At 46.1% G+C, this 26,804-nt stretch overlaps 2 protein-coding genes and 1 long non-coding RNA gene across 3 annotated transcripts in view; 1 reads left to right on the forward strand and 2 right to left on the reverse strand.

Annotated features, from left to right (window-relative positions):
• Window positions 1-6,014, reverse strand: part of OLFML1 (olfactomedin like 1) — a 23,727-nt gene extending 17,713 nt beyond the window's left edge. The window contains exons 1-2 of the mRNA XM_081798667.1: window positions 4,948-6,014; window positions 2,526-2,814 (exon numbers count right to left, since the gene is read on the reverse strand). Coding sequence (XP_081654793.1) covers window positions 2,526-2,814; window positions 4,948-5,073 — 415 coding nt within the window. The 5' untranslated portion in view covers window positions 5,074-6,014. The remainder of the gene's footprint in view (window positions 1-2,525; window positions 2,815-4,947) is intronic.
• Window positions 1-26,804, forward strand: part of LOC145716204 (uncharacterized) — a 58,154-nt gene that overhangs the window by 18,516 nt on the left and 12,834 nt on the right. The gene's annotated exons all lie outside the window — the stretch shown is intronic.
• The window catches only part of LOC145716203 (synaptotagmin-9-like), a 52,314-nt gene continuing 44,297 nt past the window's right edge, over window positions 18,788-26,804 (reverse strand). The window contains exon 3 of the mRNA XM_081798672.1: window positions 18,788-22,196. Coding sequence (XP_081654798.1) covers window positions 22,188-22,196 — 9 coding nt within the window. The 3' untranslated portion in view covers window positions 18,788-22,187. The remainder of the gene's footprint in view (window positions 22,197-26,804) is intronic.

The following is a 26,804-nucleotide window of genomic DNA, read 5'->3' on the forward strand; positions in this document are numbered from 1 at the left end:
GAGTCCCACATCGGGCTCCCTGCTCGGCGGGGAGTCTGCTTCTCCCTCCCCCACTCCCCGTTTGTGTTCCCTCTCTCGCTGTGTCTTTCTCTGTCAAATAAATAAATAAAATCTTTAAAAAATAAATAAATAAATAAATAAAATCTTTAAAAAAAAGAAAGCCAGCATAGGGTGCAGATACCATGTGCTCAGCCCTCTATCCCTACCGTGTAGCACACGGCCCATCCAGTAGGAGGGGGCCAAGAGTATTTGTTGAATCTTAAACCAACAAATCATCAAATGAGGGCTCCAGAGGCAACAGGCATGGAAGTAGCAATCGTGGAAAGTTGAAAGTTTTCACTCACCATGGAGCTGGGAGAAGGAATACTTCAGGCCTCCAGTGTTGGAGGGATGAGGCAGAGGATAAGGGTTGAAAGAGCAGCAAGTTCAGAATCAGGACCTCTGCTGAGCTCCAGCTGGAGATGAAAGGAGTGACCCCAAGACCTGAGAGGCTTAGCAGTTCCAGGGACGAGGAGCAGCTCAGGGATCTAACCTACCATCACCATTCAGGACTGGGCTCCTGCCTGACCCCTGCCATGAAAGTTCAGGCACATTCCAGCTCAGGTCACATTGGTACTCAATCCTTCCCATCAGCTTTTTAGGCAGCCTCTGTTCATCCTCTGCTGGATCACCCTCGCCCTTTTCCTCCTTTTTCCCTCTCAGAGGGTGGTTCATCTCAAGACAACGTCAGAGCCAAAAAGAATCGTTTACTCATTCAACCAACTTGATCAGTTGCTTCATATTTCCGATAGGCACCCTTCTTTTTGCCTTCTGCCTCAGCATTAAGATGTTCTCTTTTCTATCAAAACCTAATAACCCCTCTGTCTGTGTTGACAAACCTCCCTCTATCCATTCATTTCTTCACTTAGTTATTCATTGACAAATATGCGTTGATCATAGATACTATTCTAGGCACTGGGATACAGCATTGAACATAAAATGCAGGATCCAGGCTCTCACAGAGCTGACCTTCTAGATGGAGAGGCAGAAAATAAGCAGTGAGCAAATAAATAAACTAGAAGATTTCAGAGTAATAAGCATTCTGAAAAAAAAAAAGTGGAATAATAAGTGCTCCAAAACTCCTCTTGGGTTTCTTATCTCAACATATTTGAGACCCATCACCCAGTGACCTAAGCCAAAAATCTGGAAAGTGTCCTGGACTTCTCCTTCTCACTCATTTTTCACTTTTAATTATCAGTTGCCAACCCATGGGGATTCCAACTCTCAATGGCTCTCAAATCCATCTGCCCTTCTCCATCTCAATGACACAATGCAGACACCATCACTTGTCCTCCAAATTACAGTAGCCCCCCCACTGGTCTTTCTCAAGTCTCGTCCTCTTCCTTCATGTCATGCCCCTGCTGAAAATGGTTTAGTGGTTCTTGTTTTTCCAGTCAAGTTCTACCCCCTTTGCTTTGCATGCAAGGTTTTTCATTATCTGGGTCCTGCTGAACCCTTGAGGCTTGTTTCTTGTTCCCCAAATGCACCTGCCCCACAGAGCTTCCACTCAGACATATCTGCAGATCTTCATGCTAAGGGTTACATACTCACATGCCTTCAGTAGGTTGTGCCTGCCCCTCACGTGCCCTCTGCTCATTCTTCTCTAACGCTTTGTTCAAAACTCAGACCAAGTGTCACTTCATTTAGGAAAACCCTTCTTCTTATAATGACCCATGGAGTTCTTATCAGGATTACAGTGAGAAGATGTATGAAACCTTTGGCACAATGATGGCACTCAGCTTTTACCTCCCTGATGGAGTTTCTTGCATTGGGGGCAGATATAATTAACATATAAATAGTTTTCCTATTTGCAATGAAACCATCTCAGGATACAGACTCTGAGCTGGGCAACTTGTCTCCCTCATTGTTTTAATAAAATGGATAGGAAATTTTCTTTCTCATTTATGTTTTTCTTACTTGATACTTGTTATTATAATTTGAGCTCCTAACCATTATTCTTAATGGCCTGGAAGTGATTTGAATGGGATCACTGATTAGGACAAATCCTCTAAATATCACCATCGTGACAATACACACAGTAATAATTCACTGCAGTCCCCAGCCCTGAGGATTGGCTGGTGCCATTTAAAATTTCAGACTGTTTCTTGGCACATTTGTAGCCGCTCCCTACTCCCAGGGTACTGGGAGAATCCACCAACCTTCCACCCTCCCTGGAAGGATCTGGGACTACACATCTCTTCCAAACCAAGGGCTATCTGGAGATTCCCTTTCTGGGCTGACCTCTGACACTGAAGTTCTGACCTTCCATGGGGCCTTTAGGAACTCTCTGTGAAATGAAAAGCTGCTCCCTGAGAATGACTTTTCCTTCAGACACCTGTTCTCTGCTAAGGTTTCTCTCCCAGCACCTGCACCCAAAACCACACATTGGGTTCTTACTCTCCTACTTGGCCAGACTCCTATCTGTGCTGCATCTGTGTCTCTGATGTGAGTCCCTAGAAGAGCTGTCAAAGACACAGTTCCCTTACTTGCATTCAGCAGAGTCCGGATCTTCTTCTCTTCTTCCTCCTCTTGGATGAACTTTTCTGCCAGGGTCTTGTCCTCTGATTCCACGCACATGTCAGCTTCTCGCAGGTACTCCAGGTAGTCGATCTCCCGTTGTGCACGTTCGACTCTCAGGGCCAGGTTAGTCACTGCACTCTTATACTCACTTGTGTAGGTCTGGCATCTTCCCAGCATAGTGGTTATGTTTTTTGAGAACTCTTGGAAGTCTTGAATGTATGCCCTCATTGCTTGGGTACATTTTTCCAGTCCTTGCTTCAGTCAGAAAATAAATGCTCAAATTATTGCTCATTATTTAAATTAGCCAAGTAATATAAATAGCTATCACTCACTGAAGAAGATTTTTAAAGTACAAATCATCGTAAGGGGGAAAAATAAAAATCACCTGTAATCCCTTAGCTCAAAGTACCACTGATTTGTGAGTGTATCAGTTTTTTAAAGTTTTCCCATGCATTTCATCATACATATATAAATATATATTTTAAAATGTGATTTTACTATAATGTTTTGGAACATATTTTCACTTGCTAATACACTGTGAACATATTTCAATACTAATTAATAGATAGCTATACAATAATTTTAATGATACAGAATTCCATTGCATTGATGTCCTTTTATTTATTTTATTAGACTCTTTTTGATGGACATTTATGGACTTTTCAACAGTGCTGAAAAGAATCTTTGTATTTACATCTTCGTGTACTTATCTGGTTATTATCTTAGGGTAGATTTCCAGAAGTAAGCTCCATCCCCAGCACCTGGCACAGGGCCTAGCATATAGTACTTAATAAATATTTACTGAAAGAAAGAATAAAGTGAATGAAGACCAGAAATGGGGTGACTGGGTCAAAGTGGACGTATACTTAAAGCTCGTTTGGCAGTCTATCAAAATGCTCTCCATAAAAGTTGTAAAAATTGAGACTCCAAACAGCAGTAAGTAAGACTGTTCCCTTTGAAGGAAAAGAGAGAGGGAGAGGTAGAAAGAGAGAGAGAGAGAGAGAAACTCCCTAAATAGATCCTCTTATTTCTTTTGTACCCCTCAGACACGAATCTGTCAGGGTGAGGACTGTATCAGTTTGTTTGTAAGCGTCCACACTGGCCATCAGTGACCACCCTTGGGACTTGACTTCCCCTCCAGATCCTGACCAGGATGGCAAGATCTATACAAACCATACCCCTATCTTTTTCAAATCCACATTCATAGCAATCAAAGTACTTGTCTGTACTTTATACCCTTGTCTGCAGATCAACTTTTCAGGTCCTGAGGAAAACCTGCAGGGATCTGGCCGGCGCTAATCCCGGGGTGAGTCGGTGCTAAAGGCAGAGGGACTGCGGTTGAGGGTAATTCTGGCACTTTCAAGGAGGCACACTGGGGAGGGTCTGTCTGAGGAGACAACAAGTGAGGCAGCAGCTGGCCTCGGAACGTCGCCTCCCCCGCCCCCAGGCCTCAGCTGGTTGGCTGGACAACGTTAGGAAATGTGTTCAGCCTGATCGTTGGAGTGATTTTACTTAACTAGATGATCAACTAATTTGGACTTCAAAATTTTTCAAGAAAATATAGAGAATAAATATTGGAGGTAAGAGTGTCTTTGGGGGGAAAAAAGGGTCTTGGGAAGAAGATCAATAATTTAACTTGTATAGAAGGCGATTAGGTATGAAATAATTGCCAGGAGTATGTCAAGGACTAGGGTAGAGGGTTACATTTGTCCCTGGGAGCCTGTCTGTGTGGCAAAAATGTGGGGTTTTTACAAATTTTAATGAAGCGTGCCTGGATAAGCGTCCCCAGGACTTTCTATCTGATGCAGCTGAAATCTACTCATTTCTAAACCCAAGCGTGGCGCCGCAAAGAAGCTAAGATGTAGCTTCTTGGTACAACATCATGACTTTTTACGGTGGCCTCATGTTTTATCACAAAAAGACAAAAAGAAAAGCAAAAACCTGCTACCATCTTGATGTGGTAAAACATGAATAAAAAGTGACCTGAAATTTTTAATTTTTATATTTAAAACACTGAACTATTGAATAATAACATTTTGGACATTTACCACCATGCCAGGTAACGTCCTAAGTATGGATTAACTTATTAAATCTTCAGAATAGCCATAGGAGGTTAATTCTATTATCACCCCATTCTACAGATGAGAAAAATCACTAGATCAGAGCACGGAGTGAAGTCCCGCTCGTGGTTGGGGAGTGGTACAGCCTGGACTCTGGAGTTGGTGCTCTGAACCACTAGACTACGAAAACTCTCACGTGCGACATTGGCAGTATATTTGGCATTGACTACGTGGGGCACATGCATCCCAGTAGATAGGGAATCTGGGCTGAGATAAGGGGACTTCTGGGAGGCCTGCACCCCGGATCAGGTGCACAGATGCCACCTACCTCCAAGACTTGAAAGCGCTGGTAGATGTAGTGCACCATGCCCGGGTCCTGGGCGCACTGGGGTGGGGGCAGAAGAGCCACCAGGAACAGAACCAGGACAGCAGAAGCTCGCCCAAGGGCCATCATTGTCCTGCAAACCGCCCAGGGGTGGAGTCTCCTCTGCTGTGCTCTCTAAGAAAACCCAAGGGTCCAGGTGGTGGTCTCCTGCTTTCCAGCCACTGCTGTGAAAATCCTCTAAAAACAGCCGGAGAGCCAAGCCTGCTTGTTATTCCACCAGATGCGTGATCTCACTTTGCAAGCCGGTGATCAAGTCCAGCTGTTGGCAAGCCCGTCCCTGGAGGCCTTGCAGGTCGACTTGGGGTAGAGGGCTCCTTGGGTCCATCGGTTACCATCACCCTTCACACACACTGATCCTCTCCAGGCTAGTGGCTGCACCCTCTTGCAGGCCTGGGTGAGCGTGCATTGGGGCGGGGGTGAGGGTGGGGAGGGCGTCCCCCCTTTCCTTGGCTCTTTGTGTTTCACTTCGGCTTTCCTCCTCCCTAGTGGACTCTGCAGTCCAATCACAGGCCTGACCCAACACAAACCACCCCCAAATTCTCTGACTTGGAATCTCAGTTTAGTTTCTGGCAAAAATTCCCAGGATCCTTTTCCCAGAAGTCCTGTTGGGAGACCCCACCCCTCCTCCAGACTCTTTGCATTCTGGCAGCTCTTAAAGGCACAGCAAGGAAAAAAAAGAAAGTTTGGCTACACCCCTGTCTCTGAACAGCCAGTGCACAGGGCTGACTGCCCGTTGGAGAGAGAGGTACAAGGAGCCACAGGCCTGGATGCCCCAGGGCTGATAGCTGAAAAAGCGGAGGATGGAGCTCAGAGGAATTGTATTAAGGAGCACAACAATGGCTATCTATCCAGCCATGCTTCCAGAGCCAAGCCATCAGGACATGGAACTCCTTTTGTAAGGAAGTCCTTGAGCTTTCTCAGTTTCTAGAAGCAGAATCCTCTTCCTGTAGCTACAGGCCAGCAATTCATAGGACGTAATTCCTGCAGGCCCTGGTCCCGCTGAAGATGTATCACGTCCCTAGGGCAAAGTGGTAAAATCGTCCTTCTTTTTTTTTTTTTTTGCTTTTGCTGTCCAGGCCTTTAATGACCTCAATCTCTCCTTCCATGGGTGGGTCCAGAATACCCATGGTTCTTTCTCAATCATCTACCAAAGTGGGGAAGGTTGAGGCATCTATGAGACATGGGAAGAACTCTGGCCAGGAGTCAGAAGATCTGGGTTGCATTTGGTCCCTGCAAGAGACACTAAAAGACAGAATTTTCCAGGGTGCATTTGCAAGTCCCTGTCTCTATTAGATAGATATTCCTCTCTACCTGTCTTCCACATGACCTTGGCCCCTAACTCTTCCTCCCCTGACCCCTGGTAAGGTTGCAAACAGTGACTCCTCATCCCAAAGGTTAATTCCTCCTATTTCCAATAACCGTCTTTGAACCATTCCCCAAAGGAGGTGAACTTCGGCTGACCCCTCCTCTCAAATCCTCAGAAACAATACTGCCCGACTCAGCCTCCTTCCCCGAGTGAGAATGCTCTTTCAGAAACTTCTTGCGCCCGGCACCTTGGAACCAACTCTTAAGCTAAAGGAGCTCTGGTTGATTTTATTCATGAATGCCTCAAGTCCTAACCTTGAGACTGTGAACTCAGATGGATAAGGTCCAGCGGAGGTAAAACTCTGATTGTAGCACAACTAACTTTTGCGGGGCGGGGGGGCGTGTTGTGGGAAATCATTTTCTCAGTTTTCTGTAGCATGCTTACATTATTTTCACAATGAAGTACACATTCAAGACTAAGGAAGTCTAAGGAATTACAGTGAGTAGGTGAGAAGGCAGTGGGAGGCCATGGCTGTAGGGTGAAGTCCTCGGGCTGTGCCCAGCGTGGCTGTCGCCCTGATGTCTCCGCGGTGAGCTTGGCCTGAGCCCTTCATTCCCGTCTGGGAGGCACTTACTTGCCCGCCCCTGATTCAGGCCTACACCAATCTCTCTTCAGTCACCAGCTTCATAGGCACTGGCCTCTCCACGCTAATTGCCCACCCCCGGTCTTAGTTGGAGAGCTTAACTCTTAGGATCCCACAGGCAGCAAAGCCCACAGCTGGCTCCCTGAGCCCATCAGGATTGATGAGCCATGGGGCAGACCCAGCGTGGAAACCCTCGTGTTCCTGTGGCCAGAGGTCTCATAAAGAAAGATTAAGCTCCCTTTGGAGATAATCCCAGATCTGACTGACATTCAGTGGCCAACTGTGGCCATCCTCACTCAGAGCAGGCCTTACTCAATGGAAAGCAAAAATGGCTTGGTGCACCTTGGCCTGCAGTTGGAATAAAATCATTTGCTTGGCTCTTTTGTCTTCTTTACATTTAATCTCTGGCCTTGATCACTGCCATAAGCTCACTATGAGGACAGTGACCAAGCACAGTGACAGCCTGCTTTTCTCTGCAAGTGTCTGATCCTTCTGCTTTTCTGCCCTGTATCCTAAGAGAGGAAACTTAAACCCTTGACAGCCACCACTGTGTCCTCAGTGTGGTTGGATCCAGGTCACTAGTCTTGATCTGTAGGCCCAGTCCTGAGCTGACTGCCCTCGATGACTAGTCAGAACCAGACCTGTCAGTGCCCAGCCCGGCCAGCCCGCTGAGGCTGATCTCAGCCAGCTTGCCAGCTCCTCTTGGAATCCTTTGCCACCTTCATCACAGGTGGTGCTTGTGCTGCTGTCCCTCTATATGGACGGACTCCCTGATTTCTAGAACCTCCTCTGGCCCCTGTATCCTCCACCTCACAGAGAAGTGCTTGCCCATCCGGGGACCCTGCCTTCTTGAGGAGGGAGAATTAACTAGACGGAATACCAGCTGGGATACTAGAATTCAGTATTTAGATCCGACCAAGATGCTTCCTGTTTTCCCCTTCTCCTTTCCTTTCCCCCATATTTTCCCCTTTGTATTCTTTCCCCACTCTAGCCCCCACCCCCACCAGCTCTTTGCCTCGACATCATCCTCCAACCTTCCAGCCTTTTACAAGTAATTGCATTGTTTCCTGCCTGAGTGATCAGAGCAGCCTCTAATTCCTTATGTCTCTTCACATAAAGCACTGGCTGATTTTATGCCAACAGGAAAGCGCTTTAAAACGTGACCTCGGCCAACCCCTCTTGCTTCAGCTCTTGCCATACCCCGCATTCAACCTCTACAACCTCTACATCCAAGTGTCCCCAGACGTCCTCTGAAGTTTAACATCATGGTATCTTCACTTAGCCTAGAATGTTTCTCCCTTTTGTAACCAGTGAACTCTTATCCTACAAGTCTTTCCACCACCTCCTCACCCGCAACCCTGGCAGAAGCAGCCCCTCTTTCATCTGTCTCCATAACATGTTGAAGACCGAATCGTGGGAATTTGAGGGGAAGGCTCCTCTGGACATTGGTGCTCTCTGCTGGAGGGTGAGGGCTGGCTGCCTCTGGGGCAGCACTGTGGAAGGAGGATGAGAAGAAATATAGACCTCTCCTGGGCTGAACTGTGTCCATCTGCGAAACTCTTATTTTGAAGTCCTAACCCATAGCATCTCAGAATGTGACTGTATTTGGAGATAAGGCCTTTAAAAAGGTGATTAAGTTAAAACGAGGCCATTAGAGTGGGCCCTAATTGAATCTTACTGGTGACCTTATAAGAAGGGGAAATTTGGGCACACGGAGAGACTCCAGAGGTGCAGTGTGTGCAGAGGAGGCATCTGCAAGCCAAGGAAAGAATCCTTAGAAGAAACTAAACTTGTTGACACCTTGATCTTTGAACTCTGGCCCCTAGAACCATGAGAAATAAATTCCTGTTGTTATGGCAGCCCCAACAAACTAATATAAGCACCCGCTGAGTTGCAGAAGGGGGCAACATGGGGACAAAATAGAAAGAGATTCCAATGGGGGTCTACAGGATGTTCTTGGCAGGAAGTAAATTGATAAGGAATATCCTGGGTGATACACCAATGATTGCCAAATCCAGGCTTACTGCTTGAGCTCCAAATCCCATTTTCACCTGCCTACTGGACATTTGCACTTGGATATCAAATAGCTATCTCAAACTTGAGCGGTCTCTATTTCTCTCTCTACTCGAACCTGAACTTCCTTCTGCATTTTCTCTCTCCCCAAATAGCACTATCTTCTGTCTACATATAAATGCGGAAATGTAGGAGTTATTCTAGACTCTTCCTTACTCTTATTCTTATGTTTAGTCAATTAATCAGTCACCAAGACCTGTTGATTTTATCACCTAAATATATATAAAAAATGCCCTCTTCTCTCTTTTTATTGCTACCTCCTTACTTAGGGCTTTTTTAAATTTACTACTTTTTATTCATTTATTTAACAAAATTTTGGGGTGCCTATTATGTTCCAGTCACTGGACATGGCACTAGGGATACAATGGTAGAGTAGACACCTTCCTGCCTACACAGAGGATGTAGTCTAGGTGGGGAAACAAGCACACAGATGTATAATTATAATGCATCAGTCATTACCCCACAGGTATTGTCCACTGAGCACACCCCCAGAAATGCCTTGCATGCAAGTTGGCCTCAGTGTCTGTCCCCTAGGGAACCTAACTATGATCATTTCCTAGCGCCATTACTCAGTCGCTGATAGCCGACACAGAATTTTCATCAATGCCTCAGGTCCACTAAGTTCTGTTTCTGTATCTTTGCAAGGGCAAATAGAGGGAGTATTTAGATCCAGTTTGATGCTAGATTTGGCACTGCCTACAGAAGCCTCCATTCTGACCCCTTCTGGTCTATCATCCACACTGCAGCCAGCATGATGGAGCCAATTGGCAAATCTCATTATGTAATCCCCCTGCTTAGAAGCACTGACTGTCTGCCAATTTCTCCCCAATCAAGTCTAAATTTCCCAGGCTCAGGAAGGCTTTGCAAGTAAGTTATATGTAAATTAAGATTCTAGCATGAGTAAAATGTCAACAAAGGAATAGGTGAGGTACATTCCCAGTGGGGGCGGGGGGGGGTAGGCACCCAAACAGCTCTTTAGCTCTGACTAGCAAGGCTGCCTCTCAGAACTGACCATGCCTCGGGGCGCCTGGGTGGCTCAGTTGGTTGAGCGACTGCCTTCGGCTCAGGTCATGATCCTGGAGTCCCGGGATCGAGTCCCGTGTCGGGCTCCCTGCTCAGCGGGGAGCCTGCTTCTCCCTCTGACCCTCCCCCCTCTCATGTACTCTCTCTCATTCTCGTTCTCTCAAATAAATAAATGAATCTTTAAAAAAAAAAAAAAAAAAAGAACTGACCATGCCTCTTCTGGACCCAATTTATGCTACTCTGCTTGTCTTTGCCATATGTCTCCCACTCAGCTCTTAGAGCCTTGTTTGGACACACATCCTTGCCTCGACTAATTCCTGAAAGACAGACACGTTTGCTCTTGGTCTGGGCTTCTATTTCCTCCAGAAGCAGTCCCTTGTCTAAATCATGCTTGTTCCCACCTGGCAGCCAGGTCCTCTCACCTGACAGCCTCTCTGAAAGACACTTAGAATTTTGCAGGGATGATGTAAGAACCTCAGCTTCATTATAGAAGCCCACCTAATGAATGGGTTTTAGCATGTACCTCAAATCTTATATTATTTTGAAGGCCTCACTGCTCTCTAGGCCTTAGCAAACTGGACAAGTGTGAGATAATTTCACTGTGGTTCAACATATTCCACATACCTATGAAGACCAAGTTCTCAGAAGTGTCAGATTTACAAGCTATGTAGTACTGTGGACATGATGGGGAGGATTTTGCAAAGACAATCAAACTTCAAAACCTAAGAGGAGGGGCACTGAATGAAGAAGGAGGGGTGCTGAAACACCAAATTGTTTTTTAAAAAAAAAACAAGTCAGTACTTTTCAGTACTAAAGGTCCAGTTGTGACGATCACAGTTTGTATGTAAATAGCAGGTGTGTAGGGGACTTGAAACAGCCTCCTTTTTTTTTTTTTTTTTTAAGATTTTATCTATTTATTTGAGAGAAAGAGAGCAAGAACGTGTGAGCAGGGGGAGCAAGGGGGACAAGTAGACTCTGCAAACTGAGCTCAGAGCTGGATGAAGGCTCGATCCCAGGACCCTGAGATCATGACCTGAGCAGAAACCAAGAGTCAGACGCTTAACCGACTGAGCCACCCGGGCGCCTCATACTTCCTTTCTTAATTACTGCCATTTTCCCCTGGATAGATTTATTTTCTTATTAATTTGCTACCCTCATCTTTTCGTATCTTTGGATTACATGGAAAGGAAGGAGGTGGGAGTGAAGCAATAGGGAGTGGTCTATGGAATTTCATGACTAAATGCAGTTTCAAGGTGGGATTAAAAAAAGAGACATACTAGGGGCATCTGGGTGGCTCAGTGGGTTAAGCGTCCGACTTTGATTTCGGCTCAGGTCATGATCTCAGGGTCCTGAGATTGAGCCACACGTCAGGCTCTGCACTGGGTGTGGAGCCTACTTAAGGTTCTCCCTCTCCCTCTCCCTCTACCACTCTAAAAAGAGAGAGAGACATACTATAGAAGGGAATTAAGTTTGACATTAAGAAGAGTTTCTGAGAATTCTGGGGTAAGAGGTTATAGAAGCAAGTTGCTATGTTTCTAGTGGATAATGGGATATTTGAGGAATCATTTAAAAATATTCAGAGATTTATGTTAGAAGGTAGGGAGTCAGGACAGAACCCTCTAGAAGGCCCCATAAAGATAACAAACAATGGAAGTCATATATAAATGCTTGTGGAATCTCCAATCATTGCCAAATATACCTTTAGTTACCGCCTGTCCCATACAGCCTTTGCTGTGTCACCAGCCTGGCCGCTTGTCAGCGATGACATCATCGGACACGCGCGAGAAGTTCCTGAGACAGCCACTTCGCCCCCATTCACCTCTTCTTACCCTCCCTCCCTCACTCGTGGCCTGACTCTGCTCAGAGCACAGTCTTCTCGGTTCCGGACTTCCGGCTCCAGCTCCTGGCCAGAATCCTCTCCAGTGGCCCGGATGGGAGAGGCCGGCCCCGCCTCGCACAGCCCCCGGAAGGGAGAGGCCGGCCTGCGTTCCTTTGGTGGAGTACTCACAGCCCAGCCCCCTGTCGCTGATGCACGGGCTGCTGTTTTCCAACAAGTATAATCGGCACACGATGTCCTCTATCAGTTTCGGTGTGTATTATAGGGATTTGATGTTTTTTATTTTTTAATTTTTTTATTATTTTTTAATTTTTTTTAAAAGATTTTATTTATTTATTTGAGACAGAGAGAATGAGAGAGAGAGAGCACATGAGAGGGGGGAGGGTCAGAGGCAGAAGCAGGCTCCCCGCCAAGCAGGGAGCCCGATGTGGGACTCGATCCAGGGACTCCAGGATTATGACCTGAGCTGAAGGCAGTCGCTTAACCAACTGAGCCACCCAGGCGCCCGGGATTTGATGTTTTTTAAAAGATTTTATTTATTTGACAGAGAGAGAGAGAGAATGCACAAGCTGGGGGAGCGGCAGAGGGAGAGGGAGAAGCAGACTCCCCGCTGAGCAGGGAGTCGGATGCGGGGCTCAATCCCAGGACCCTGGGATCATGACCTGAGCCGAAGGCAGACGCTTAACGACTGAGCCACCCAGGCGCCCCTGGATTTTATATTTTTATACACTAGGAAGTGATCCCCATGATGACTCTGATCACCATCTGTCACCATACAGAGTTATTACAATATTATTGATTATATTCCCTACGCTTTACGTTACAACCCCGTGCTTTATTTAAACCATATGCACCCGAGTCCTGAGAACTTCCAAAACCTCTCTTGGTGATCATTCTGGTTTGGCTTTTGAAACCCACCCGGGCAGTTTGCTATGAACGGATTCTCCCTGGAGGCTAAACGTCTGCTCCTCACTGGCACCAGGCAAATGCCAGGTGTAGCTGGTTGGGCTCAGGTGGCCTATTTGGAGTGTCTGTTCCTAGAGCACCTGGTAACCACATCTCCGCCAAGAGTCCTGAAGACTTGCCGACATTCCCTTAGCTTGGGGAGGCTTGGCAGTGGGGGATGGATGGACTGCAGGGAGGGGACTGATCAGTGCCTTCTGCTGGTGCGAGAGCTGTGGGAGCAGCTGTAGAAGACTCCCTGGCCAGGAGATGACGTCATGTTGCTTGACGGTCCCCTGCAAGGCCTCCTTACTAAGCAGGCCCCAGGGCCAGGGCTGGGCAGCGTGTGTGGGAAAGCTGGGTCTTACACAGGCTCCGTGTCTTCTCCAGCTCAGGACTTACCCTTGGTCTCTGTGGCAGAGGTCCCCAAGAAAGTGAGGCCGTTTTGTGCAAAATACTTGTTTGAGGCTTTAGCCACTAGAGGGCAGACACTTTTCCGGCAGTTACCTGACTATGGCTAAGATGGTAGTCCTTTTCCTTTTTATATTTGAATGGGAATATATTCCATCTACAAAAAGTGCCCATACGCTTTCTCTCTTTTCTTCCTCCTCTCCACCTCCCCCCAGTAAATTTGATCGATATTCTCAATCAGATTGACTGAATCGATAGAAGGGACTGAGTGGTTTTATATTCAAAAACGTTCTTGCAGTCTACAGAGCCTCAGGCTCTAGAAATTCACATCTCAGGCCCATCCCATGTGGGCTCGGTGGGTGGGCAGTGTTGGTTTGTGTGAATTCTGCAGTTTGGAGAAGGCAGCTTCCTGCTCTTGGTCCCCGCCCAGACACCTCTGTCTTGATATATCAGGAGCACAGGGTTGAGCCGCGGGGGCTGTGGACAAATCCATGAGTTTCCCGGGATAAAGATTTTTATCACAGCCTGAGGCGAGGGATTATAGGCTGTTGCTGGAGGAAGCAGGCCAGGGAAAGAGGCTGCTCTGCATTCTCCCTTTCTCCTGCCCGACTGAGAACCAACCACCCAGACTGTCTTTCCCTCTTCATCTAACACCTGCTTCTTCATCAAGAAGCCCTTCTTCTGGGGAGCTCTTGGCTGTGGCCCTCTCCCTCCCTCCGGCTTACTCATAGGAGTCTCATGAGTTCTTTGGGGTATACGGAGAGAATCTGTATGGGTATTGAATCCAAAATGGAATTTCCTCTGCTTGGAGGGCCAGTCCTGGTGTTAGGATCTGCACTAGACATCACTGATCATTAAAAGGGATTTAGGTAATTCCCGAAATCAAATTCCTTTCAGATCATTTGTTACAAATGAAGACCCAGTGAGAAACAATGGGAGGGGTGGGGAGAGAGCCCAGGGCCTCTGGAAAGCAGAGAAAACCCTCCTCCAGGGTTAGTGTGCACTTGGGTTTCTGGGCAAAGGACTCTAGGACTGCACAGGCCCCACCCCGGCTACACAGCTTCCTGTCAGTTCCTCAGACTCAGAGATACACAGACCACAGGTGGAAGAGCACAGAACACACTGGTCCAAAACTTTCTCATGTGAGAAGAAGCTGAGAGCCACAGAAGTGACCTCAGCTTCAGAGGCAGGGGCAAAGCCCTGGACTGTGGGTCCCTTACATCATGCTACCTCTTGGTCCTTGCTCAGTATTCCTGATCCTTGAACAACAACAGCTGACCTTGAACACCATGGGCTTGAACTGGGTGGGTCCACTTATACGTGGGCTTTTTACGCTGTGGTACGGTAAATGTATTTTCTCTTCCTTATGATTTTCCTGATAACATTTTCTTTTCTCTGGTTTATTTCATTGTAAGAATAAAGTATATAATACATATAACATTCAAAATATATTAATCAACTACTTATGTTATTGGTAAGGCCTGTCGTCAACAGTCGGCTACTAGGAGTTAAAGTTGGGTTTCGGCTGTGTGGGGGTGTCATTGTCCTTACCCCCCGCATTGTTCAAGGGTCCATTGTATTACACATGAATGGCGATCTTTCCCCAAAGATGGTAGCCTGACAAACCCTACACGTGATGCTGTAGTCTCTGACACGATCCTTTCTGGAACCCACATATTGTGGCCCTTGAGAGGTGCCGTCATCTGCAGTGATGCTTTTTCCTGGCTGAAGACTGGCTTATGGAGGTGAGTGTCATGTAGACTCTTGGATAATATGAGAGTAGAGAGCTGCTATGACCGAGGGTCATGGGTATCTAAGGAGGTAAGAGGCTTTGAAAGAACTGGGCTACTTGTGCTAGGTGGGCAAGTGCACTCATGAAGCCTTGCCTTAGCTCTGGTATTTCTGTGCAGCAATTTCTCAAAGACCCAGAGAGCTCTTTGTTACAGAGATGTCAAGGTCAAGTCTCCCAGCTCTGCAGGGGGCCATGTTCTCTTCAATCATTTTCTTCTGCCTAGGAGGGACAGGAAGCTCTGTACTAGCCTCTTCTGAATGCTCCCGCACAATAATTGTATTTGTGCTGGTGTGAGTGTGCACATATACAGTGGGGACCCAGAGCACCATGGGGTACAGTAGGGATCCCGAGCACCACGAAGGAAAAGGCTGAGTGAAGGCAGACGGTCCCGTGTCATGTTTCTGTTGTATGCTTGAGCTCTTTGACGATTGCCAAAGTCCTCTTAAGCCCAGAAGAGTGGGAGCCAAGTACACCCACCAGGGCACCACTCTTCCTCTCTCAGGTATGTCTAATCTGATTGCACTAGGGACTGACAAGGGTCTAGGCAGGAATCCTAGAGGACCAGGGTGTATTAGGAAGATGAGGCCTGGGAGTTAGTGTTGGTCAGTGACGGGGAAGATCCTCAGCCTCACCCACCACAGGGCAGGGCCGTCTCCAACCAGCACTCTGCTAGGAGGTAGCCAATTTGAGATCCTTCTGCATCTTATAGGGCCAGCTGGTCTCTAACCACTGCTTCTGTCCACCAGAAAAAGGCAAATGTTTTACAGTTAGAACCAAAGCGGCGAGATCACGCACTAGAATAGTTTCAAGTGGCGGGTAAAAGTTTAGTTAACCTTTCTTCCTGGTCCTTAACCCCCACATAATTATAGATTCAAGCCTGAAATCTGCCTTTCCCAAACTAGTGATTTTACATTGGCCCCTGGAGCAAAGAAGGTCATGAATTCTTCCCTCATTTATACAAACGCCTTCCTCCACGAGGACCCACCCTCCTCATGGAAACATGAGGAGACATAAAGACCATGCTGAGGTTTCCTGAGCCTGCCCAAGCAGACTCTCTCTTCTTCCGACCTAGAAAGGAACCGAGGGTTTGTGGGTCCCACTGAGGCTTGGCACACAGGAACTTACAGTCCTTAAGAAGGCGCCCACGGCAGCTACTTCTCCACGGGCAGGGAAATGACAGAGTAGAGCTGTTCAGCCAAATGTCAATATCTGGCCTATCAGATCTAATAAATGCTTGAATGGTTTACCTAAGTTTTCTGGTTTTATGGGACTCTTTAAAGTCACAGATATACCCTTTGGATTTCTTTTAAGTCCATTGTTTACATTGTTTGAAATTCCATCTTTATTCCCCTTAAAAATCTAAGATTAATAAACTTGAAAATGTAGAAAAAAATTCAGAACACTGCACTTGGGCTGGCTCTAGATGATGGGGGCCCCCACTCCCCTGCACCCCTGCATGCGCAAGCACACACACACACACACACACAGTGGTTGTCCTTGTTATTCTGTTTGGTGACATGGTACATTCTTCCTTGCTTTGCATTTTTGGGGACCAAAGGGCCACCTGTCAGATTGGGGAGAATCAAAACCAAGTGGCCATTGCTGCCCAAATGGCATTATCCCACCCCAGAAGCCCCAGAGGTTTTGTCAGAGTTGCTAAGTGGACTGCTACTGCAAGGCCTGAGACTCACTGGGCCAGGACTCGCGGAGGTGGGGCCCACAGGTGTTAAGAGCCCAATTTCGGGCCAGGGATCCACCCAGGCAGCTTCCTCCCGCCAACCCTACAAGACTAGTGGCACCTCAACGTGCCTTTCAAGTGTGGAAAACACTGGAAGGCAAAGTTTACACGTCTTCTGGTTCATTCTACTCAAACAAATACAATTTTTTCGAAACCTACCAGTGCTGTTCAACATAAGGTTTCACTTAACTTCACAGAGAGCAAGGTAAAACCAATACCTACTTTGGAAAAATATTTACTTTGGTTGAAGTACTTTCTTTTTTTTTTTTTAAAGATTTTATTTATTTATTTGAGAGAGAGAGAGAATGAGAGAGAACACATGAGAGGGGATAGGGTCGGAGGGCAAAGCAGACTCCCTGCCAAGCAGGGAGCCCGATGCAGGACTCGATCCCGGGACTCCAGGATCATGACCTGAGCCGAAGGCAGTCGCTTAACCAACTGAGCCACCCAGGCGCCCGGTCGAAGTACTTCCAACCCCAGAGTTCTAATTTGAAAAGGAGCACACAACAGCTCCTCCTCCTTTTTAAAGAGGAGCCAAGACATACTGTTTCTCTCCATGGGGCTTGGCCCAGGGCTGCCCGCGTCTTAGTCTCAATAAGACATTTTTGTATTTGCTCTTTGCATCCAGAAAACACTGACCATAACTGAAAAATAGTACCCATAATGTTGACCATAACGCAGACTTGCCGCTTGGTTAGGGAAGTTCATGAATGTTGCTGGAGCCAGCAGGCCCAGTGAGTCCTTAGCCGAGCTCCCGTGGGAGTTGGTACACATGCAGACAGGGCTGGCACATTTGTTTCCCTTTAAAAAACGAACAGTTTACAGCATTGCTTTTCTTCACTGGGTTCTTCTCTTGCTTGCACTTTCTAGCACACTTTTAAGGTAATGATTGTTGGAAACTTTGTATTTGAAATCTCTGATTCAGTTCTAAAAACTTCTGAGGGGGAAATACATTTTAAAAATCATTACTCTTTTAAAATGAAGATAAAAAACTTGTTTCTGGGGCGCCTGGGTGGCTCAGTCGGTTAAGCGGCTGCCTTCGGCTCAGGTCATGATTCCAGGGTCCTGGGATCCAATCTGGCATTGGGCTCCTCGCTCAGCGGGGACTCTGCTTCTCCCTCTTCCTCTGCCCCTCCCTCACACCTCGCTCTTGCTCTCTCTCTCTCAAATAAATAAATAAATAAATAAATTTTAAAAGCCCCACTTGTTTCTGGAAGGTTTATTTACCAGTTTACATAGTCCATAAGCTCATCTGTGAAGCCCTGAACATAAGTATCTTCAGGTATTTATTATTCTCTGACAGCTTTGAGTTTGGTAAATTAGAGAAATTGCCCCTCTTTGATAAGTTCCAATCCGGATACTGCAGCCATGCAAAAAGAATTTTATCTAAATTGTACTAAAATCAGTGTCTTCAGATGATGTTCACTTGATAGGAAAAACTATTAGTATTACTCTGTCAGATGCTAGTTTGGAAATAGCTTTAATGCAATTGATAATTACTGGACTAATAGCTACAATAAATTTAGTATTGAGCCAAGAAGACAGTAATTTTTTTTTTTTTTTACTACCTTTACTGTTTGGAATAACAGTTGAATTTTCAAAAAGTAAAGAAAAAGCAATACCATGTGTTATAAACTATAAGATGCAGTGGTGTTTATCATCGATAACCTTCTTACTGTTAAATATACTTTTTTAACAGTCTGGCAACGCTCCTCCAGCCTTCATGAAGAAATCTATCCTATGATGGAGTTTAGCAATGACATAAGGGGACAGCCTTTGTGGCCCATGTCCCTTTGGCTTAGAGATGAAGGGAGAGGAAAGCATCCAACTTAAGCTTTTGAGCTTTCTGTAGAATGATGATAATCATATTTTTCTTCCAAAGTTCCTTGTGACATTGTAAGTTCTGTATCAGTGATAACCAGTTGCTTCTCTTTAGATTTTGCTCTATGCCAGTGTCCATGGATAGCCCTTCCCGCTCTCCCCCTTATATCTGCCCCACTCACCCCACCCGTGTGCAGGTTAAGCATTGCATGTGCTTTTCAAGTGACAGCTATCCAGGAAGCCCTCTGACTCAGTGTCACCTCCCTCTCCACTCAGCCCCTGCTATTTCCAAAGTAGCCCTAGTGAGCCACACCTGCTCAGATTCCATTCTTGTGTAATCCCTTCCCCCAAATCTAGGCTGGCCCGATGCGATGACTTGCTTGTGACCAGCAGTGTGTGGCAGGGATGACTCTGTTACTTGGAAGGTTATTTAGAAGAATCGTGCAGCATCTACTGGGACCACTTGCAATGCTGGCTCTGGGGGAAGCCAGTGCTATGCAAACAGTCTGACCGCCTTGAGACCTCCATGTTGTGAGGAAGCCCAAGCTAATCCTGTGGCGAGAGATGCCCAACCAGCATCCCGCTGTTCCAGTCATTCCAGAGAAGGAGCCAGACGTGTGAGTGACGAATCCATCAGGAATATTCTACCCTGTGAGGCATTCAGATGCAGCCTTAGCTGCCATCTGAGAGCAGCCACCTAAGCCCAGCCAACCCACATAACCATGAAGGATAATAACTTTCCCTCTAAATCAGCAAGCTCTGTAGTGCTTGTTGTGCAGCAACAGATACCTGCAACATCCACAGGCGCACGACAGGATGGCCATGAGGAGAGCTTTCCGTGTCTGTCTTTGGTCAGTGTCCTTGGCTTAAGTATGAGAACATGCAAGACTTTCTTCTTTTCATAGAAATTTAGTTCTATTGGTAGTCATGAGGACTAAGTCATTCCATTTAGAGCCATGATGTTGGAGCATTTTGAAAACTCTAGAAACCACACTATAGAAACCACTCCTGCCCTTCCCTCCCTTATTCCTCCTCTGGTCATGCAGCAGTGTACTTCCTGGACATCATATCACCCGCTAAATGTGCCCAGTGTGCTGGTGGGGAGATGCTTTGGCAGCTACATGCATCCAAGGCAGATCAGCTTGAAGACAAAGGCAGCGAGAGGAAGGGGCTGAGAATCAGTGCCAGGTGGGTGGGGGAGACACTTGGCCTCTCCCATCTCTTGACACCAGCTCTCCCCAAGGTAACTTTTCCTAAGATCTGACCCTCTCACTGCCATTTCCATTTTTTCAAGGCATGTTAATTTCCTTCTCCATTCTGGGAAAGATGTTGGAGAACCCCCTCCCCCCCAAGTTCAATGAGACAAGGTTGGAATTTTTCAAAAGGAACATTTACTAGGAAACTAAAGGGAAACCAAACAGAATGCAAGAGAACAGAGACAGAGTTGCAGATGGGCTCAGGGAGTTCAAATTCAAAAGCAGCTTCTGGCCACAGCTGGACTGGCTGGGCAAAGCTTTCTAGATACAAAGCCACCTGCCTGCCACGCAGACAGGCTTCTTTGCCTGCTGGCCCCTGTAAAGCCACCTTCCGTTTCGTACAAACCCGCCAGTAACAGACTCAGTAGTACCCAGGGCTGCTAGCTCTCTGGGCAGGAAGATCTTTGGGGGGTTGGGCGGGGGTGGGGGCAACAGTAGGCACAGCTGCCCCAGGATCTCCTACCCAGGCTCTCAGGGCCAAGTTTATTGGAATGGCTGCCTGATACCTATGGGGGCCAGTCCGGTTTCTCTGGGACCATTCTTCTGGGCTCATCTGCCTGGCTCTAGAGACAGTATTTCTGCTGGCTATCCTGCTGGCACATGTCCTTCACGCTTTGGTTCGAAACACTGGTACGGTGGAGGATGTCTGACTGGGGAGGAACAGGCAGGGTGGAACTTTGGGCAAGGAAAGTCGAATTCTTCTCACATCATCGGACGTCGGCAGAACCTTGGCTTCTCTTTGGATCCTGGTGGTTGAAAGCCAATCAGAGATGGAAATGGACTAGGCAGGCTGGGGAACGCGGGAAGCTGGAGTGTAGTAACACTGCCTCACACAATCGAAGGCCTCTTTCCTTTTCAGATGTGAGATCAGGGTCGAGTGTCTTACACCAGGCAGCTGAGGCAATAAGAACTTTCTGAAGACATGCAACGATCCTGCTTCCACCCACGCAGTCCCACAGTGAAATGTTAATTCAAATGAAGACAATGAGCTTCCCAGGACGTTATCTTGGAGAAGTGGTGCAATGTGTGCTTGGGGCACCTTGCACTCATAATGGGAGAGAGAGGGCCACTAGGTAACGGCCACCCCTCTTTCCCCGCCCCAAGGGACGCTAAGGCCTTTGGTTTCCTTTGTATGGAGGCAGAGGTGATGAGGATGAGGAGCAGAGCCGGCGGTGGGCTGGCTGATGTGGTCACAGAGGAAGCTGAGTAATGAATGCGATACCCGGGGAGAGCCCTTGACCTTCACTCTTGTAGGTATCTCCATTCCCCAAGTGCTGTGAAAGTGATATATGTGTCTGGAAGTGAAAGGAAGCCTGTCTGTGGCTGCCCAGGGCTAATGCCTCCAGGCTGTTGCATATGGAAATACCCCAGAGAGCACTCAGGCCGAGAAGACCCCAAAGTGGTGCCTTCCTCAGGGGGAGGGTTGTGTTACCTCTCCGTCAACTTATCTCACACAACGGTACACCTGCGGCTGTTCCCCAGTGGACAGCTATGCCTGGAAAAGGGTATTCCAGAACGCTTACGCCACTGAGACGCATGCCTCTCTAACATAGATGGCAAGTAACTTTCATTCTAATGTCAACACCAGTTGCCAGGAAGTGGCTGCTGGCCATCTAGAAAATACTGTCTGGGATTCTGACTCCTCAGAATCTGGGTTTAGCACAAGAAAGGGTTATGATCAACCGGTCCTCTCTGCCATGTGCATGGGAGGGGGCAGTGAATTTGCTGTGAATCAGCCCTCCTTGCACCAGATTTTCTCCAGGGGAACAGCCTGCGTATCATCTTACTCTCCTGGGGCTATTCCTTGCAAAGCTGGGGCACTTCCTGGGGTAACATGATTTTCTGAAGACAGTTATCAGCTCAAAGGTAGTCCAGTGTGAATTAGATCCGCTGCCTATTTAGCACCTGGATACACTTTTAAATATTCTGTCCTTCCAGGGCATTCAAGCAAATAACATCGTGTCAGAGTGACGTTGCCAGGGCAGGAGCTATGACCCCATCACCAAGGGCCTCACGTTAATCACAAAGAGTCCTGGCGCTCTAGGGTACTCTTAGTATTCTCACTACGTCATGTGGTTTCTTCCATAGTCCGATCTTGGTTCTTGGCCATGACAGTCGTGCTTCCCCCGTAGCACACCACCTTAGGCCACTGAAAGATGGCCAGACCATTCATATTCACCAAACCTAATTCAGAAAGAGGGCCAGTTATTGCTGTGGTTACAGCTCAGCATTTGGTCACTGGAGTCGTCCGGGTGTTGTTGTATGGGAAAAGTTACTTAAGATCTTTGTAAGGTGGTTGTCCCACTGTGTCCTTGGCACAAAACAATCCTCTTACCAATAGTCATCGTTTCTGTAGGAAGAAGAAACAAAAAGAATGCTTTGGTTTTCATCCATATACATATTTTTTATTTTTTTTAAATTGAAGTATAATTAACATACAGTGTTATTTTAGTCTTAGGTGTACAACATATTGATTCACAGTTCTATACGTTATTCAGTGCTCACCAGGATGAGTGTAGTCACCATCTGTCACCATACAATGTTATTATAATATTATGGACTATATTCCCTATGCTGTACTTTTCATCTCCATGACTTATTTATTTTATAACTGGAAGTTTGTATCTCTTAATCCCCTTTATCTATTTCACCCATCCCCCATTGGTTCCCCTCTGACAACCACCAATTTGTTCACTGTATTTAAGAGTCTTTTTTTTACTTGTTTATTCATGTTTTTTGTTTTTTAGATTCCACATATAAGTAAAATCATATGGTATTTGTCTTTCTCTGTCTGACTTAATTTCACTTTGCATAATGCTTTCTAGGTCCTCCATGTTGTCACAAATGGCAATATCTCACTCTTTTTTATGGTTGAATAATATTCCATCAAGTATGTGTGTGTGTGTGTGTGTGTATACCCGCACACACACACACACACACACATACACACCTATACCACACTTGAGCTGCTTCCATAACTTGGCTATTGTAAATAATGCTACAATAAGCATAGGGATACATATATCTTTTCAAATTAAGTGTTTTCGTTTTTCTTTGGAATTTTGGAATTTTCTTTGGAGTTTAGTGGAATTACTGAATCATATGGTATTTCTATTTTTAATTTTTTGAGGAACCACCATACTGTTTTCCACAGTGGCTGCACGAGTTTGCATTCCTACCTACAGTGCACGAGGGTTCCTTTTTCTCCACATCCTCACCAAAACTTGTTATTTCTTGTGTTTTTGATTCTAGCCATTCTGACAGGTGTAAAGCGGTATTGCACTATGGTTTTGATTTGCATTTTCCTGATGATAAGTGATATTGAGCATCCTTTCATATGTCTGTTGGCCATCTGTATGTCTTCTTTGGAAAATGTCTATTCGGGTCCTCTGCTCATTTTGTAATAGGATTATTTGTGGGGGTTTTTTGGTGTTGAGTTATAGAAGTTCTCTATATATTTTGCATATTAACCTTTTTTTTGGATATATCATTTGTAAATATCTTCTCCCATTCTGTAGGTTGCCTTTTGTTTTGTTGATGGTTTCCTTCACTGTTCAAAAACTTTTTACTTAGGTGTAGTACCAATAGTTTATTTTTGCTTTTGTTTCCCTTGCCCGAGGAGACATACCTAGAAAAATGTTGCTAAGGCCAATGTCAAAGAAATTGCTGCCTATGTTTTCTTCTAAAATTTTATGGTTTCAGGTCTCACATTTAGGTCGTTAATTCATTTTGAGTTTATTTTTGTGTATGGTGTAAGAAAGTGGTCCAGTTTCATTTTTTTGCATGTAGCTGTCCAGTTTTCCCAGCATTCATTTATTGGAGTGACTGTCTTTTCCCCATTGTATATTCTTGCCTCCTTTGTCATAGATTAAGTGACCAGATAAGCATGAGTTTATTTCTGGGCTTTCTATTCTGTTCCATTGATCTATGTGTCTATTTTTGTGTCAGTACCATACCATTTGGGGCTTAGAGGGAACATACCTCCACATAATAAAGGCCATATATGACAAACTCACAGTTAACATGATACTCAGTGGTGAAAAACAGAGAGCTTTTCTTCTAAGATTAGAAAAAGAATGTCCACTCTCACCACTTTTATTCAACATAGTAAGAAAGTCCTCCTGTAGCAATCAGAAAAAAAGATATAAAACGGGGCCCCTGGGAGGCTCAGTCAGTTAAGCATCTGTCTTCAGGTCAGGTCATGATCCCAGGGTCCTAGGATCGAGCCCCGCGTCAGGCTCCCTGCTCAACGGGGAGCCTGCTTCTCCCTCTCCTGCTCCCCCAGCTTGTGCTCTCTCTCCCTCTGTCAAATAAATAAATAAAATCTTTAAAAAAATATAAAAGGAAGACAAATTTGTACGAAAGAAGTAAAACTTTCACTATTTGCAGATGACATGCTATCATGTATAGAAAACCCTAGGCTCTACTAAAAAACTATTAGAACTGATAAATGAATTCAGTAAAGCTGTAAGATACAAAATTAATATACAAAAATCTGTTGCATTTCTATACACTAATAAGACAGTAGCAGAAAGAGAAATTAAGAAAACAATCCCCTTACAGTTACACCAAAAAGAATAAAAGATCCAGCAGTAATTGCAACCAAGGAGGTAAAGACCCGCACTCTGAAAACTAAAGCACTGATGAAAGAAACTGAAGACAACACAAACAAATGGAAAGATATCCCAATGCTCATGGACTGGAAGAATTAATATTGTTAAAATGTCCATACCACCTCAAACCATCTACAGATTCAGTGCAATCAAAATACCAATAACATTTTTCATTGAACTAGAATGAATATATACTAAAATTTGTATGAAACCATGGAAGACCCCGAATAGCTAAAGTAATCTCGAAAAAGAAGAACGAAGCTGGAGGTATCAGAATTCCAGGTCTCAAGATATACTACAAAGCTGTAGTCATCATTCATACATTTTTAATGTGTACCAAACAAGTGCCAGGCACCGTGATAGATGCTGGGGACACAGAGTATCCCCGAGATGCTGGGGACACCACAAGTAAGACATACACCCCACTTTCAAAGGGCTTACAGGGGGAGAAGTTACAAGGCGAGAAGGTGAGTAAGAGAGGTGTGCAGAGAATGCGTAGGAGCAAAGAAGGACGAGGGGATTGAGGAGGTCTACAGAGAGGATTCTGAAAGGTAAGTCAAGCTGGGGCATTTAGGCTGAAGGGGAGTCCATCAGGAGAGAAGGAGGGAAGGCCACTTGGGGCAGAGGAAAGAGCCCATACAAAGGCACAAAGGCAGACGAGGTGTATAGCCCACTGGAGGAACAGGCAGACTTTGGTGTGAGGAGTAGAAGGGGAGGAAGTAAGGCTGGGGAGTGGAGTGGGGTGTCTGTGTGGTGCATCATCCATTCCTGGTTTTCAAGCTGTGAAGGATGGGCTCTTTCAGTGGAGCCCAGACTTAGAACAGCAGGATCTCTCCTGTTTCACACTCAGTGCAGCATCGATTTAATTTAAACTCAGGGCATGTTCCAAAACAGATTAAGGGTATTAATGCTGCTGGCCCAGACAGAAAACCAGAGTCACTCCCAAGGACACAGCAATAACGAAATAGATATATATTAACTACGGGAGAGCCACAAACATTCTGAAACTGGAATATATGGACTGCATTTTACGGATCTAGTGTTCACATGTGAGGCTCTAACTTAGAGCAGACGGACAGCCATGTCTGGCTTAACCCTCGACTCTGAAGTGTGCCCCTGGCTGTGGGCATACCCGTACCCCTGGGAAAGGATGTTCCTTTCTGAGTCTAGAAGGAAAATGTGAATGGGTATTTGTCTTATATTGTGATTCAAAACAACCTTCCCAGACCAGCTGATGCTCTGAAGCACTCTATGAAGGGCTCTCCTTCCCAGCCCACCACCCCCATCCGGCAGGATCTTCCCAGAGCCCCTTCTCTCAGCGGTGAGACCCCTATCTACAGGACAGCTTGCCAGTCCCTGAGGCCTTCTTGTCTGGGAAGGCAAACTGTCAACCGGCTTAGCCCCACCAGAGTTGGTTGTGCTGCTATTAGCCAACTAGGCCATGTACCATATTCCTTCAGTGTTTGAGTGTGTATTATGTGCCAAGCACCAGGACAGGAACTTTACAAATCCTTAAAAGGACCCTAGAAAGAACCTATGAGGTTCTTTACTGGTGGACACAAAGATACAGAAAGATTAATTTGCCCAAAGTCACACTGTTACTAAGTGTCAGAGCTGGGATTTGAACTCAAGGCTTCTAATTCAAAGCCTATGCTTCAGCAATTACGTCATTCCTAAATTCACTCTGTAAGTCCCGTCTACACATCTGAGCTTCTCCCTTGGTTTTCCAGGTACTCTAAATCAGATGAAGGAACTTTAAGAAACCCTAGTCTGAGTCAGGAGCATGCAGTGGGTGCCACAGTCCACTCATGGCTTCTGACTTTATCATTCCATTTCTCTGGACTCCGCTGGCTAGTTACCTGTGTGTGTGCTTCATTTGCCCCCTGAGCTCTAGGCACAACCTCAATCTTCCCTGTTCTGACCTTAGTTTCTTCTTTCCATTTGAGCAGGCCCTTGACACTGCTTTGGGGAGAGCTCTCCCCAAGTTCCCAGCCTCAGGGACCACCTCTGTACCTGGTGTGTTATGGCCTTATCTGAAGCCTGCTTGGAGGGCTGGGCTGGAACTCTAGCCAATCTTCTACCAGTCTCCACACCCAGGGCTACCATTAGCAGAGACCATGCTGCCAGGGGCCAAATTATAGTACAGCTCTGACTTGACCTCCGTAGCTGGGTTTTGCTCACCTGGGGAGTTTCCTTGTCCATGCAATTAGCTGGAATCAAACTCAGTCCCTGGGAATACTGTGGAGGGAACTATTCTCTTCTTCTTTAGCTGGGTCTCGCTCTTCTTTAGCTGGGTTTATTTTCCGGGCTCTGATCCTGGCTGGTCCCAGTATCCTTTGTGTTCC

The sequence above is a fragment of the Leptonychotes weddellii genome, chromosome 11, assembly GCF_054177405.1.
Source record: "Leptonychotes weddellii isolate Sample4059 chromosome 11, ASM5417740v2, whole genome shotgun sequence".
Classification (NCBI taxonomy): Eukaryota; Metazoa; Chordata; class Mammalia; order Carnivora; family Phocidae; genus Leptonychotes; species Leptonychotes weddellii.